Here is a 16,996-nt window from a genome sequence, read left to right as displayed (position 1 = left end):
CTGACAGCAATGGAACACTGTAAAGTACCACCTGAAATGGTGAAAAGGAAGAGCTGGTGTCACCTGTGTACATGTGGAATCTAACATATTCATATGATGTCACTAAGGAGAGGACTCTGAGCTAATAGAACAGAGATATGGCTGTGAGTGCTATCCAGTTAGAGCTAAAGGTTTGATTGAGAAATAACTAATTAGTTAGGACATGATCTTCAAATTTTTTTCTTTAATAATTAAGATTAATATAGGATTCAGCCATGAAAGACTCCATTGCAACCAGCTGGAAGCGGCTATAGAATGAGATAAGGGACAAACAGACACATGCTTATTAAGTTAGTATTTCGCAGTGACAACAAAAAAAGCATAAACAATTGTTTACTCACTGAGGAAGAAGACCTCCAAAGAGCCATGGCAGCATCACCAATAGATCTGAAGATATATTAACTACAGGAGGAATACTGGAGTTAACCAAATGATAAGGGATATCAAAGGTTTTTATTACATAACTATTATTACGAAACCAAAGTGAAACATCACTTTTATAAAAACAGAAATGAACAGTTTTTGAAATTGATAAACCTTTCTGGTTCTGTAAAGATTGAAAATATAAGTAAGAGAGAGAATCTTCAAACGTCACAAGCAAGCTTAATAAAAGTTTGCAAATTCATAAAGGAACATCTATTAAATAATTAAGGAATAACCTTAAGCGACAGAGCATAACATGAAAATGAGACAAACCTGTGCAAAGGGTTACCATGCACAATTGTAAAGTTTGAGGGATACAAACAAGGTCAAAATGTGTAAAGCACAACATTAAATTTTTAATGTTGGTGTTTATTTTGTTTTTAGATATTGTTAGGTATTCTATTATTAGCTGTTCTTAACTGTTTCCGGATGGTTATAAGTAAGATCAAACTTATAATTTTAATAGTTTTTAATGTAGTATCTACTTAGAGTATTAATTGTTAATAAAATTATAAGCTTAGTAAATCATCTCAAGCTTTTAAAAAAAATCCTTACTCTACTTTCTCACTGGAGAAAAATCCTGAACCCTTGATATAGCTCGGATGCTATTAAGCAGGTTATTTGGAGGAAGCTAGCATTCTCAGATAGCTTCGTCCCTGAGGACAGTTATTTGCAGATGGTGTGGTCAACAGCATATATAGAAGGATGGTAAGGGATAAATTACTGTAATAAGTCACATGACATGCCACTTATGAGTTCAATTGCAACCATTTCCTTGTCATGACTGATTGGTTTAAATGCAAAATGCTGGGCGTGAATTTAAGTGAGTCATTCACTTCAAAGAGTTGGAGAGAAAACAAAAGACTGGTGATTAAGTCTAGGATGAGTCTTTTGAGGAGTTGATAGTTTTGAAAGAGAAGACGACACGATATAGAGAAGATTGCAAGAAGCCAGACCAATATCTAGATTCTATTTAGCAAAGAACTCTTGATTGAATCAGATTATTGCAAACCATCAGAAATCTGTGTTATAAAAGCTTGTGTAATATCTAAAAACATAATGAATTGGTCAGTGGGGTAGTTATTTTTCAAAGCAAAGTACTGCAGTTGCTGGAATTCTGAAATAACAAGAAAAATACAGGTTAGAAAAGCACTGGTAAAACTCAATAGGTCAGACAGTATGTGTGGATGAAAGATGTGTGTTTGTGCTTTAAATTGGATTTCAAGTATTAGCCAATGGGTGTTAGTTACATTTCTGAAAAGCTTTACTCGATCAGACCATGTTTGGGACAAAGGGATCGGTATGTGTTAGAGAGTAAGTGGTGGTGAACCAGTGGAGTTGATTGAACAATGGAAAGTTGTTTATATAGAACATAGAACATTACAGCGCAGTACAGGCCCTTCAGCCCTCGATGTTGTGCCACCCTGTCATACTAATCTGAAGCCCATCCCACGTACACTATTCCATGTACGTCCATATGTCTGTCCAATGGCAACTTAAATGCACTTAAACTTGGCAAATCTACTACTGTTGCAGGCAAAGCATTCCATACCCTTACTACTCTTAATACTCTGAGTAAAGATGAGGCCATTTAATGACATCTAGAATGAACATTGAAAGCTATCAACATGTTTCAATTTGGACTAATATAAGATTTTATTTCTTTTTGGTTTAGAAAATCTTGTGATTGAACGTCTTTTGGGCAGAATGGGATAGACTATACTGATGAAAGGTCATCGGCCTGAAGTGCTAATTATGTTTCTCTCCACACGTGCTACCTGACCTGGCTATAACTTTTTCCCCCCCTGTTTTGATATGTTCCTGTATGTTACTTGTGCATAGCTGCACACATTCAGAGACAACCCTGATGCACACTTTCATTGAAGAAACATTTCTTCTGATACTTAGAAAATGTATGCCTACAATATATGTGCTAGAGTACAAAAAGGTAATTTCAGTCTTAGACTCTTGTACATGTTTCAACAATCACCTGCATATAGAATGTGACATAAATGAAATGGCTTTTATATCTATCAAGTGTGCACCAATATTTTTATCCACAGGAGACAACCATCTAATTTCATTTTTTTAAAAACCTGCAGGCACTTAATATTCTTCTTTTACAAACATTTATGTAATGCACTTTGAAACCAGATACTTAAATTGTTTTGAATTATAATGTGGCAGAAAATTCCACATTCTAACTGCCCTTTGAACAAAAATGTCTGATCTATCGTCCTTTCTTTATAGTCTCAGAAATTGTATTCTCCTGTCATTGTCTCACTGATCGGTAGAAGCAGTGTATTGCTATTTATCTTAACCATTCATAATCTTGAATTCCACTACCAGTTTTGGAAAAAGAGCTTTGTTAAATTCTCTTTACAATAGTAACCTACCTCCCCTAATAATGCCCTACTTGACTACCTTTTGAGGCTAATAGGCTATAATTATGAAGCAGAAGTATTAGACTGAAGTAGAACTTTCCATTAAGGTCATTTAGTAATCCTTTCCTATTACTTCACAATTTCCGATATTGATACGTCAGCTTTTATAACCTAAGCTTTATCCTTTCGTAATTATAAATACTATAATCTGCAGAGTTCTAATAGAACAAAAACGCAATTTATGAGTTCCTCCTTTGTTTTTTTTGTCATGGTAAGACAGCATCTTAATGAGGCTACATTGTATCCTCTCCAAAGACAGACATGATGAGCTGAATGAGTTCCTTATGTGCCATATCTTTCTGATTCTATCACTCTTACCTTTTCATGTAGAGCTTAGTCAAATAACATACAAAATCTACTGAGATCCTTAATAGTGAATTCATGCCTTTTGACTTTTAAAAAAATATTTGCACCTCTTGTGATTCCTTATAATTTTTTTCAAATTGACTTACACCCTTTACTGTCAATTATAATGCTGTTCCGTTGCACTGACCCTGCTCTCATCCAGTATGTAATAACTGCTTTTTTTTTTAACTAACATGTTCATACATGACACTTCATGAGAATCAAATCTGCCTTTCATTCTTAGCCCATTATCTTAAGAGAGCAATTTTCTGTTGCAGTTTCCTTTGGTCTTCTAAAGGATTAAGCACACCTGTTTCTGTCTAGTAAGCGAGTTCTCATGTAATTTCCTTTGGCCTATTTCCAAGTTAGTGAGAAGTGATTCCAGAATTAAACACCACTATCCATTTCTAACTATTTAAAAGAACGTTCGCTTGTATCAATCTTTCTGCTTTCTGACTTAATCACATTTGCTATCCTTTTGCCTAATTCCAAACCTTCCATTTGTATAGCAATTTTGAATGTAGTGCCATACTTCTAAAGCCCATGTTCGGTATACTGACTGCATTTTGTCCATCTTCCATGTTTATTACCTCCTCAAATAATGCTATGTATTCTAGCAAGCATGGTCATTCTTTTAAAAGCTATTTTCCCTTTATCTTGATAAGTGATTAGGTTAGTTGTGGAAACAGGCCCTTCGGCCCAACCAGTCCACACCGACCCTCCAAAGAGTGCTGTGAGGCTCTTAATGACTTAACTGTTTTCCTGTGACATATGTTAATCTAACTGACATGAAACTATCTGAATTACTTGTTTCTCTTCGAAGAACAGAAAGATCCACAGTAAATGTGGAAAGTGTGGCAAGACAGTATAAATAGACATAGGCTGGTTAAATAAATGGCAAAACCATCATTGGATGCCACTGTGGGGATGTAACCTTGGGTGAATTGGTTTCTGTTGTGCGTTCCGGTTTCCCCTCAGTCCAGAGATGTATGGTTAGATGGATTGGCCATGCTAAATTGCCCCATTTAATGTGCAGAGATGTGCAGATTAGGTGGATTAGCCATAGTAAATGCAGGGTTATGGGGATAGGGTGGGGGAAAAGGGTGTTAAGGTGGAGGTCTGGGGGCTGGGTCTGCATGGCTCTTTGGAGGGTTGGGCTGAATGGCCTCTTTGTGCACTGTAGGGATTCTACATTTAAGATAATCTGTTTAGATTCAAGAAAGACAAATTGGAATATTTTTGGAGGGGACATGAATAAAGCAAATTGTAGGAAGGGAGTTGGGTGTCCCTGTACAAAGATTCTAACACAAAAGTTGCAATGCTAATGTGAACCTTATTTTGTACATAAGGAGTTGCATTGTACTGTAAATGCATGAAGGTTTGATTAGATCCTATCTGGAGTGCAGTGATTTTATTTTCTGAGCACTTCAGAAAGGTTATGTTGCTCTTGGAAGATGGCTGTGTGGATACATGAAAATAATAATGAAGGCGAAAGTGCAAAGTGATGCACGTTGCATTGACTTGACCTATATTCCCTTGCATAAAGAGGATTTAATGGTGATTTAATGGGGATGTTTACATTAAAAAACTTGTTAGATTAATTGTAAAAAACAAATTATTTTTATCAGGTAAAACTGAATAAGATGTATAGTCTCAAAATTAGAACTAGCCTCTAATAGGGTGAAAACCAAGAACCATTCCTACACACACACAATAGTTGAAGTATGTAACGCTACTCCCCCACCCACCTTCAAATTAGATGTTAAAGCTAGGTTGTCTTAAGATTGTAAAAATTGCTAGTTTTTTTTTATTAGGGAGAAGTATTGGGATTTATGCAACAGAACTGGATAAGTGAAGTTGTTGTACAGGTGAAGAATGTTTGTAATTGTTCAAGGGGCTGAATGGCCTATTCCCATTCCGATATTTTATAACCTATGGAATTATCATTTTGCCTGTAAGTGATCAGGTGAGCCCCCAAGCTATTAAATTCCCTAATCCAGTTACATTTCTCGATGTTAATAATCTACTACTCATAGTCCCTTGTGTCATCTTGTTTGTTAGTGCCCTTGGTATTTGTTTAATGACTCTGTCTGGAATTCTCATTAACCCTGCTAGAAGCTAGAATTTGAAATCAGTTGAGTGCCAATGTTGTTCTGGCTTCTGTTCCTGTCTTTCTCTCCATCTTGAATCATTTCCATCTTTCTTGCTCTGCTAATTGCTCCCTCATTGTTAAATTTACCCTCTTAAACCTTGGTCCAGAAACTGGTTTCTTTCCTGCTGTGGAGGGGCTAATTGTCTCCATCCCCTTCTCAAGTCCTAAGATATTGAGCTTCAGCAATGTGAATAAGGTGACGCTTCTCATGGATATGTTTGGTAAACTCATTGTCTACTGTGCGAAGCTCCCAGATCTTGCAGGAATCGGAACTAACTTTAGAATCCCTGTAGTAAAGAAATGGGCATTGGCAGGTGTTGTCTTTTCAGATTACTACCTATTGGCCACTGGAAGAAATGGTTAAAGATAGGATTGTACTTGTCTGTGGTGTCTGGTGTTGAATCATGAGGATATTCATTGTCATGACTCAAGAGTAATGCAATGTTGAGTAAAAATAACTAAATGCTCTTGTGAAAGCTTCATTCTTTAGAGGATGGATTGGGCGGAAAGGTTTTTGGCAGTAAAAAATTGCTGATCAAGGAAAGTAAGCTGTGCATACACAGTTACTTGAAGATTCTAAATCACAACTTTTACATCTACATGCAGATTAATTGCTATGATCCAGATGGTCTGTACAGACCAACAAGCAGAGAGTGGCATTATTGATCAAGCAGCTTTTGTTGCTGTTGATATTGCCTTCACTGATGAGACACTGAGAAACTTCTCTTCAGGTATCTTGGCACTCAAAAGTATTGTAATATAACTATAACATAACATTGAAGTAAGCTGTTTGAGCGCAGAGCTTTTTATGCATCTGATTTGAATCGATGTTTTATTGCAGCATGATGTGGTTGTGATTTTGATGAGCCAGGAACTTCGCTATATATGCCCTTGCATTTCCATCAAACATTTAAAACACAAGAACAAGTGTGTGGTGTTTGATGGCACTTTTACATTGAATTTTTTTTTACGATGTCATGTTTACACCATGCACATTGTTTGGCAATTGCCAAAATGTTGAATCATGTTTGTATTATTTTAATGTGTTTGTAGAACTATGGTGATGGAGTGCACTATGAGCAAGTGACCAACAGGGACCTTGGATCGCATGACAACATTTCCTCCTCTTCCTTCATGAATTCCCGACTTGTAGGTATGTACTATGATAGTGTATACTGTTTGTACCAGAGCTGCAAATTTTACAAATGTGGAGTAAGTGCTCTTGATGTTTTCTGCTATTGGTGTCTACCTGCAGACTTGTTTGAAAGCTTATCAGTTTTTCTTAATGTTACCAGACCAATTCAGATGCAGGTGAACAGTCAGTTGTTTTTTGTGCACTTTTCTTCTAAAAAGTTTCAAACAGAGAAGCTAGTCTAGATTAAATCCGTGGGGTGGAGTAGGTGGGACAAATGGAATAAGTGGCTGGAGAGATTGGACCCATATTGTGTTTCCTATCCCATACAATCCTTTGCTATAGATTTGGTCAGTGTCTCTTCTCTGCCTCTGCCTTCACCTTCCTCCCTATTTTAACATTACCTGAGTATGTTTTTACTGGTCTCTGCAAATGATCGCAACTGTTGATGTAAAATGGCTGAGTCCATATGTGAATTGTTCTTGATTTAGTTATTGTCAAAGTGAGGTTGATGTACCTTCAGAATTAATAATAGCAAGGGTAGGAAACCTATGCAAATATAGTATATATATAGAAATATATACATAATTTAGAACACAGGAACAGGAGTAGGCCATTCAGTCTCTTGCGCCATTCATTAAGATCAGGCTGAACTCTGGCCTAATTCCATATACCAACCTTTGCAATTGTTAACAATGAATACATTTTAAGTGGCAATATAGTTTATCATGTGCATTCACCACAACTTGGATTTTTTTCCACCAAATCACACCAGAGTGCAGATTATCTGCACATATTATTCACAATTCTAATCTATTTCCTATGCTCATGAAATTTCATGAAAATAAAATGCAAAGTATAATGTTAGATCACATTCCATATAATGTGGAAACAGACCCTTCGGCCCAACTAGTCCACACTGACCCTCCGAAGAGTGACCCACCCAGACCCATTTCCCTCTGATTAATGCACGTATCACACGATGGGCAATTTAGCATGGCCAATCCACCCTAACCTGCAAATCTTTGGACTGTGGGAGGAAAACTGAACACCCAGAGGAAGCTCTCACAGACGCAGGGAGGATGGTGCAAACTCCACACAGATAGTCGGCCGAGGCTGAAATTAAACCTGGGAACCTGTTAGACAGCAATGCTAACCACTGAGCCACTGTGCCGCCCCCAATGTCAATTTATATTATCCATAAAGATAATGCTCCTGCATGCATTTGGAGTAACATGACTGAAGTCCATCCATTGGGCATAAGAAGAATGAAGTGTGATCCAACCCTAGTAGAAAATACTTATTAGACCCCGGCTGAAGCATTATGTTCTGGGCACTGTATAATGGAAGATACGAATGCATTGGAGAGAGTGCAAAAGAGATTTTCAAGAATGGGTTCAGAGATGAGAAACTTCATTATGACGATAAATTCCAAAAAGAAGATTAAGAGGAGACCACATAGAAGTTTTCAAAATCATGAGCGGCTGCACAGAGTAAATAAGGATAAATTGTTCCATTTGTAAAAGGATTTGTGAACGCATGGGCACAGATTTGGTTATTTACAAAAGAACAATTGTGATATGAGATTTAAAAAGAACTTGTTCTCACAACAAGAGTAGTTCAGATCTGCACTCCCTGGAAATGTGTGCCCAGTTGAGACTTTGAAAAGAGACATTTAATAATTATTTAAATAGAATCAAAGTCTTTGAGTGGAGGGTTGGGGGAAGGCCAGAGAATGGCACCAAGTCATGATGCTGATTTAGAGAGCTGATGCAAGAGCCAAATAGCCTAACCCAAATCTGTAACATGCTTGCCATTTTTACTTGGACACTTGGATGATATTACAAGTTAATAGCCAATTCAAATGAATTTGGTTACATGTAAAATATAACTAATTGAACAATAATTACTCTTAGAGCTGGAGAATAAAACTCGACAGAATTAGATAATCTTGGGATATTGAATGGGATGAACTTTTAAATTTTCCCTCTGCTGTTGTGTTATTTATTTTCTTCAGTTTTATTTTGCTATTTATAGGTATTGAGTCTGTTGGTTTACTCTTGTGGGCATAATGTATGTTTGGCCCTGGTGGTGAAGATCAGCAGACCTGACAATATAGATCACAGCCAAAGCCAGCCATGTTCTCATCTGGACTGCTTGACAGTAATCAGTATCAGACCAGATATTATTTTTCCTTGTCAAATCTGGGAGATCTGAGGCAAATTACATTATCCTTTTGACAATTCTAGCCAAGGTGTGCTGACTCAGTACAAACTAGCAACTCAATCTCAGATTCTCAGGCTCTGTGAAGTTCAGCTAGTCACTTGATAAACATGTTGAGCTGTTATGAGGGAATAGCCTTCTTGATAAACATTATTCTCATGTTAAGTTAATTTTTTGTTCCTTCCTAACTAATCATCTAAATGTAGTTCCTATTCAGCTGAAGAATGCAGACGAGGTGATGGGAGAATTGCGGATGTGAATGGAGTCCATTTTTATATTTACTTTTGAAGTTTTTTTTTCTTCTGGTGCTATTTTCCACCTTGTTTAAAATACGTTGTTTGCAAAGATTAATGAGTGCAGTGTGGTAGGCATTGTTTACTTGGACTTCAGTAAATCTTGCGATAAGGTTCTGCATGGTAAATTCATTAGTAAAGATAGATCACATGGGATTCAGGGTGAACTTGGCAATTAGAAACAAAATTGGCTTAATGGCAGGAGACAGAGGGTGATGGTAGACGGTTATTTTTCAGACTGAAGACCTGTGACCAGTGTTGTTCCACAGGGATCAGTGCTGGGTCTACTATTTTTTTTGTCATTTAAATAAATGACTTGGATGATAATATAGGAGGCATAGTTAGTAAGTTTGTGCATGACTCCAATGTTGGTGGTATAGTGCAAAATGAGATTATCTATGATTGCAAAGAGACATTGATCTATTGGGTCAATAGGCTGGGGAGTGGCAGATGGATTGTAATTTAGGCAAATGAGATGTATTGCACTTTGATAAAACAAATGAGGACAGGACTTATACAGTTAATGGTAGACCCCATGGTAGTGTTTTAGAACAGAAACCTGTTCAAGTGCGTAATTCTTTGAAATTTACACCACAGGTAGACAGTGATTAAGGAGGAGTTTAATGTTTGCCTTCATTGCTCAGACCTTTGAGTACAGCAGTTGGGATGTCTTGTTGAAGTTGTACAGGATGTTGGTGAGTCCTTTCCTGGAGTGTTGTGTTCAGTTCTTGTCACCCTGTTATAGGAAGGATGTTAATGAATGGAGAGGGTTTGGAAAATATTTACCAGAATGTTACCAGGAATGGTGGTTTGAGTTATAAAAATAGGCTGGGACTTTGTTCACTGAAGCGTAGGTTGAGGGGTTATTTTATAGAGGGTTAAAATGTCATGAAGAGCATTGATTAGGAGAATAGCAAGGGTCATTTCCCTATGGTGGTAAGTTCAAAGCTGGGGGTATATTTTTAAGGTGAGAAGAGAAAGATTTAAAAGGGACATGAGGGGAAATGTTTTTACATGGTTAGTGTGAGGAATGAACTGCCAGAGGAAGTGACAGATGCAGGTACAGCTACGGCATTTAAAAGACTTTTGGAGAAGTACATAAATAGGAAAGGTTTGGAGGGATGTAGGCTAAGTACAAGCTGGTGAGACTAGTTTAGTTTGGCAATAGGGTCAGCTTGGACTAGTTAGACTGAAGGGTCTGTTTCCATACTATGTGACTCTATGACTTCATGACAGTAGTTGCACATACGAGAAAGGTGGGAGAGAGAGAGAAGGAAATTATAGACCAGTTAGTCTGACCTCAGTGGTGGGAAAGATGCTGGAGTCAATTGTAAAGGATGAAATTACGACACATCTGGATAGTAGTAACAGGATAGGTCAGAGTCAGCATGGATTTATGAAGGGGAAATCATGCTTGACTAATCTTCTGGAATTGTTTGAGGATGTAACTCTGAAGATGGATGAGGGAGATCCAGTAGATGTAGTGTACCTGGACTTTCAGAAAGCTTTTGATAAAGTCCCACACAGGAGGTTAGTGAGCAAACTTAGAGCGCATGGTATTGGGGGCAAAGTACGAACTTGGATTGAAAGTTGGTTGGCTGACAGGAAACAAAGAGTAATGATAAACGGCTCCACTTTGGAATAGCAGGCAGTGAACAGTGGGATACCGCAGGGATCAGTACTGGGACTGCAGATTTTTACGATATATATTAATGATATAGAAGATGGTATTAGTAATAACATTAGCAAATTTGCTGATGATACTAAGCTGGGTGGCAGGTTGAAATGTGAGGAGGATGTTAGGAGATCACAGGGTGACCTGGACAAAGTGGTCAGATGCATGGCAGATGCAGTTTAATGTGGATAAATGTATGGTTATCCACTTTGGTGGCAAGAACAGGAAGGCAGATTACTACCTAAATGGAATCATTTTCGGTAAAGGGGCTATACAAAGAGATCTGGTTGTTGTACACCAGTCAATGAAGGTAAGCATCACAGGTACACCAGGTAATAAAAAAGGCTAATAGCATGCTGGCCTTCATAACAAGAGTGATTGAATATAGAAGCAAAGAGGTTCTTCTGCAGCTGTACAGGGTCCTGGTGAGACCACACCTGGAGTACTGTGTGCAGTTCTGGTCTCCAAATTTGAGGAAAGACATTCTGGCTATTGAGGGAGTGTAGCGGAGGTTCACGAGGTCAATTCCTGGAATGGCGGGGCTACTTTACGCTGAAAGACTGGAGTGACTGGGCTTGTATACCTTTTGAGTTTAGAAGACTGAGAGGGGATCTGATTGAGACATGTAAGATTATTAAAGGACTGGACACTCTGGAGGCAGGAAACATGTTTCCGCTGATGGGTGGGTGCCGAACCAGAGGACACAGCTTAAAAATATGGGGTAGACCATTTAGGACAGAGATGAGGAGAAACCTCTTCATCCAGAGAGTGGTGGCTGTGTGGAATGCTCTGCCCCAGAGGGCAGTGGAGGCTCAGTCTCTGGATTTCATTTAAGAAAGAGTTGGATAGAGCTCTCAAGGATTGTGGAATCAAGGGTTATGGAGATAAGGCAGGACCAGGATACTGATTAAGGATGATCAGCCATGATCATATTGAATGGTGGTGCAGGCTCGAAGGGAAGAATGGCCTACTCCTGCACCTATTGTCGATACTTCTGAACTAGGGCATTTATTCCTTGTGGCTGTGTTTACATTCAGATAGGCCCTACTTTTGTGAGCGCTTGGAGGGGAATAACGTAAACCAAAACCGACTGTGTATTGCAACAATCAATGATTAGTTTCATGGTTGCCATGATAGAGATTCGTTTTCAATTCCAGAATTATTAATTATGTTTAAATTCCACCATTTGGATTCTTCAGAAATTAGCTTGGATTACTTGACCAGTCACATTACCACTGTGCTCCCATCTTTCCCTTAGTAGCTGTTCCCAACTCTCTCCCTGCACTTCAAGAAGGATATAAAGGCAGTGGAAAGAGTATGAAAAGGATTTAAAAGAAATATTGGCTTTTGTTTCATTGGAAGAAACTTTAACTTGTGCACTACTTGAAAGCAGTGAGATTGTGCATAAATAGGTAAAATATGGCTCAGAATGCAAAATCCCAACACCCAAGGTTTCAGTTCAAAACCTGACCTCTTTTGCTGTGGAGTAGTTGTTGAAAGGTGATCAGGACTCTAACTTTGGTTCCTTCGATGTGTGTGAATGTTATATACAAAATATGTAACTAATTTTTTTTAAAGAAGATGTATGAACATGGTGACCTGGGTAGCATTATGTCTTCACTGCACTTAATTATTAATGCTATGAAATGAAGTGAAACTGTTTGCTCGATACCTGATGTACAGAGCCATGCAGGCAATGAAGATGCAGTTTCATTTGTCGTCAACATTGAGATCAGTGATTTCAGCTGGGTCACTTGGTAATGAGGTCTTCATATCTCTGGAATAAAAAGGGATGAAATCAATCTGAATCATTGTTCCTAGTCACTTTTCAGCTGAGAGAAAAGTTTTGCATGCTGATATAGAGAGGCATGATCATGTTCAACTGGATTTCTTCATTTCACTTCATTGAGAAAGAATTAGCATTTTTCAGCACTTTTCGTAACCACTGGTGTTCTCAAAGTGCTTTACACTGGATAAAGTACTTTGAGTGAAGATACTGTTGTATTGCAGGAAACGCTTTGCCAATTTCTGCACAGCAATCTTCCAGAATTGCCAATGTGAAAATGACCAGATCATTTTGTTTTGTGGTGATAATAGCAGCTGTGAGTAAGTCTCCTCGACTTTTTAAAAATAATGCCATAGATTGCTTTGCATCCATGTGAGATTAACCAGGCTTTGATTTCACACCTCATTTGAAAGATCACACCTTCAACAGTGCAACACTCCCTCGTGGCTGGCACCTGAAATCATTGAGGAAACATAGGACCTGAAGGAATACAGTCTATTTCATGTTTACGCTGATTCTTTGAAAGACTTGCTGGATTTAGTCCCAAACACCAGCTTTATTTCCCCAAAATCCTACAAATTAGTTCACTTTCTTTACATGTCCAGTTACCTTTTAAAAGTTCCTATATAATCTCATTCCATCACCCTTTCAGTTAGTGCAGTCCTGATATTAACAACCCACTGTGCACAGGAAAGCAAACTCTTCATAACCATTCTAGTTCTTTTGCCAGTTACTTTAAATCAATTAAGTCTAATACTGATCCACTAGCTAAAGGAACCAACTCTTGCTGTTTGCCCTATATAAAACAAAACTCCCCCTATTAGATCTCCCATTAACCATCTCTGCTCTGAGAGAGCCATCCCTGGTTCTGCAGCCTCTGCAACTAACTGAAACCACTCACCCCTGCTGTGAGGCATTGCGGCTTGGTTTGAACTGATATATGATGAGTGACACTTGACTGAGATACTGCAGGGCGGCTGGTTTTCAAGGAACTGTATTGCATCATCAGGGAGAAATAATTTACAATGATGCCACCTTTTGCATCTGATGCAATTTAGAAAAGCATAAAAAGATCTGGTTGCAGATACTTAGCCAGTGTTAGGTCTCGTTATATTATTGTCACCTTGCTTTCCTGAGTTAGTTTTAAAACGCTGGCATTCCAGGAGTAGACCATTCAATCCCTCAAACCTGCTCTGCCATTGAGTTTGACCTCGGCTGATCATTTTAACTCCATTTGCCAACTAGATTTTGTATCTCTTAATAACTAATAAAACCTGATATTTTCAATTGCCTTATCCTCAGCAGCTTTTTGGAACTCTCATTTCTTCACACAGAAGGTAGTTATCGTCACATCACCCTCATGGATTTAGTTCTTAACTTCCATTATATGTACCTTATTCTTGACACTCCCATCAGGGGAGAAAGTGAGGACTGCAGATGCAGGAGATCAGTGTCGAGAGTGTGATGAAGGGATTATGCCAGAAATGTCGATTCTTTTGCTCCTTGGATGCTGTCTTTACCAGCACCCCACTCCTGACCCCATCAGAGGGATTGGTTTCTCTAATTTATTTTGTAATGTCATTTTGGTTGTATTTAGTTACCATCCTGCAGACTACTCCTTGACTGGAGGGGTTACAAATGAACTTACAGTTAGGTCTCTGGTGCACTGCTTTAAATGGGCTTTCTCTTTAATCCCTTTAGCTCTTCTTTTCCCATTCTACAAATAGGGAAAAACCTTTATTCCGAACCTTCACACTTCCAAAACAAAAATCAAGATTCTATCCCTGTTCTGAGATAAATGCTTTGAGTGATCACAGGTCATTTCAGAAATACTTTTAAATCCGGTTTTGCTGCACAATAGATCTTAGAGTTCAAGAAAGATTACTGTGCTTTTAGATTAAATACTTCCAAGTTTTTGAATGCAAAAACCTTTCAAAACCACTTATTAGCTTTAGGCAAATGTTTAATAAAGGAATACACAGTGATATTTCTTCCATTGAATGAATAAGTTTGCTAATTTTAGGTTTCCTGAATGCATAAATACTGTAATCTTTATACTCTATGTAAGTCATATGATGATCCTGAATATAAATGGTTTGGTTTCACTGCTAAGGTGCAACTGGGAAAATGTGCTGGAATTTTTCTCAGTTATGCTGAGGTGATGTTACATTTTGCACTGACAAATGAGAAATTTGAGTGGAAACTTTGATATAACAACATTATTGCTTGGAAGCAATTATTGACTAGGATATGGCCATTGGGGAATTGAGATTAATGATTCAACTTGTTTGAACTGAGTATTGTTCAGTTGCTACAACTGAAGGAACAGGACAATCAGTGGTTTCAGTTGACTGTTGGTCACAGGTCATGTGTATCAAGGGCAGATTAATTGACTGAATTTGAGCTTGTTTAGACCAAATTTAATGTTGTAGCAGCAGAGTTTGGTGGGGGGTGGGGGCGTGGGGGGGTGGTGAAGGCCTAAATGGGCTTCAGCTGACTGATAGACATTTCAGCGATATGCCATTGAAAATGTGAACATTGGTGCTTGCATTTGAATTTTGGATGCAGTGGGATGGACATTTCAGAGTGGTTAACTTGACTTGCTAACCTGGGCACATGTTTAATTTTGTGCATGGACAGATTGACTTTGGAGTATGGTTAAAAGATTGCAGGAAATAGATTATTAATGCTTTGGTGCATGCAACTTGTGATTGAAATGCCGTGATCTTCATCTCTCCTTTTTGCTATTTTAGGCAGTTTAGTGTTTAATTTCAAAAATGCATCAGCTAGAAAAGTATCCTAGCTACAACGATAGCTGTTGAACATCAGAATTCTGAATGGAACCTGTTCTAGCATGATCTATGATGTGTTTATGAGCGGTCAGATTTTCCCCGTCCCCTTTCCATACTCACTCATAACTCCACCCGATATCCAACATATTTTTCATGCGTTTTGAGAGACTTCTGTGTGGTGGAATTTCTCCTGCCGGCAAGAGGAGCTCATCATTGCAAACTCCCATTGTGGTTTAGAGCTGGTGTGGGTTCATTTGTTGTAGCACCCTTGGAGCCACTGATGAATGCTAACAAGGAGAGAAAAGATCAAGACCTACAAATGTTGCATGTTGCAGAAAGGAGACATTTACTAGTTTTCTCTTGTATGACAACATTTTTGGGACTATCTTGCTATGCTAGCACTTCTGTCTTCTTTCAGAATGTGTCTCTTTCATGAGTCCATCAGCCACCTGCCCTGAAATTGCGTTTTGTCACTTGGTTCCAAATTTGCCCCATCACATGCAGTAAAGCATGCTTTATTATGCAAAAAATGACAAATACAACATGTTCTTCAGGTGGCCCTCTTGGTGACCTAGTTGTTACATCGACCGATCAGCCAAATAAATACTGACCGCAATAGTATGTTTGAATTTAGGAATACTGCAGTGAGTAATCAACTACCTCCCCCAAACCATGTCCACATGGCACAAGTCAGGAGTGTGATAAAATACTCCCATTTGCCTGGATGACTACAGCTCCAATAACATTCAGAGCTTGACCCACACCCCCCACCAACCCAACCTCCACCCCCGGCACCTTCCCCTGCAACCGCAGGAAATGTAAAACTTGCGCCCACACCTCCACACTCACTTCCCTCCAAGGCCCCAAGGGATCCTTCCATATCCGCCACAAGTTCACCTGTACCTCCACACACATCATCTATTGCATCCGCTGCACCCGATGTGGCCTCCTCTATATTGGTGAGACAGGCCGCTTACTTGCGGAACGCTTCAGAGAACACCTCTGGGCCGCCCGAACCAACCAACCCAATCACCCCGTGGCTCAACACTTTAACTCCCCCTCCCACTCCACCGAGGACATGCAGGTCCTTGGACTCCTCCACCGGCAGAACACAACTACACGACGGCTGGAGGAGGAGCGCCTCATCTTCCGCCTGGGAACCCTCCAACCACAAGGTATGAATTCAGATTTCTCCAGCTTCCTCATTTCCCCTCCCCCCACCTTGTCTCAGTCGGTTCCCTCAACTCAGCACCGCCCTCCTAACCTGCAATCCTCTTCCTGACCTCTCCGCCCCCACCCCACTCCGGCCTATCACCCTCACCTTGACCTCCTTCCACCTATCCCACCTCCATCGCCCCTCCCCCTAGTCCCTCCTCCCTACCTTTTATCTTAGCCGGCTTGGCTCTCTCTCTCTTATTCCTGATGAAGGGCTTATGCTCGAAACGTCGAATTCTCTATTCCTGAGATGCTGCCTAACCTGCTGTGCTTTGACCAGCAACACATTTGCAGAGCTTGACACTACCCAAGGCAAAGCAGGCTGCTTGATTGGCACCCCTTCAGCATTCACTCCCTTCATGACTGGCGCACAGTAGCGGCAGTGTGTCCCATCTCCACGATCTGTTGCAGCAATTCACCATGGCTACTTAACAGCACTTTCCAAACCTAAGATCTCTGCCATCTAAAACGACAGGG

The 16,996-nt window shown here is 39.3% G+C and overlaps 1 protein-coding gene across 7 annotated transcripts in view; it reads left to right on the top strand.

The window, feature by feature from the left end:
* The window catches only part of tcf4 (transcription factor 4), a 606,468-nt gene that overhangs the window by 154,355 nt on the left and 435,117 nt on the right, over window positions 1–16,996 (top strand). For all 7 annotated transcript variants that reach the window (XM_060851162.1, XM_060851233.1, XM_060851285.1 and 4 more), the window contains one exon: window positions 6,457–6,556. In XM_060851162.1, coding sequence (XP_060707145.1) covers window positions 6,457–6,556 — 100 coding nt within the window. The remainder of the gene's footprint in view (window positions 1–6,456; window positions 6,557–16,996) is intronic.

Source organism: Hemiscyllium ocellatum, chromosome 1, assembly GCF_020745735.1.
Source record: "Hemiscyllium ocellatum isolate sHemOce1 chromosome 1, sHemOce1.pat.X.cur, whole genome shotgun sequence".
Lineage (NCBI taxonomy): Eukaryota > Metazoa > Chordata > Chondrichthyes > Orectolobiformes > Hemiscylliidae > Hemiscyllium > Hemiscyllium ocellatum.
The sequence above is the reverse complement of the archived record's forward strand: the minus strand, read 5'-3'. Positions and strand labels throughout refer to the sequence as shown.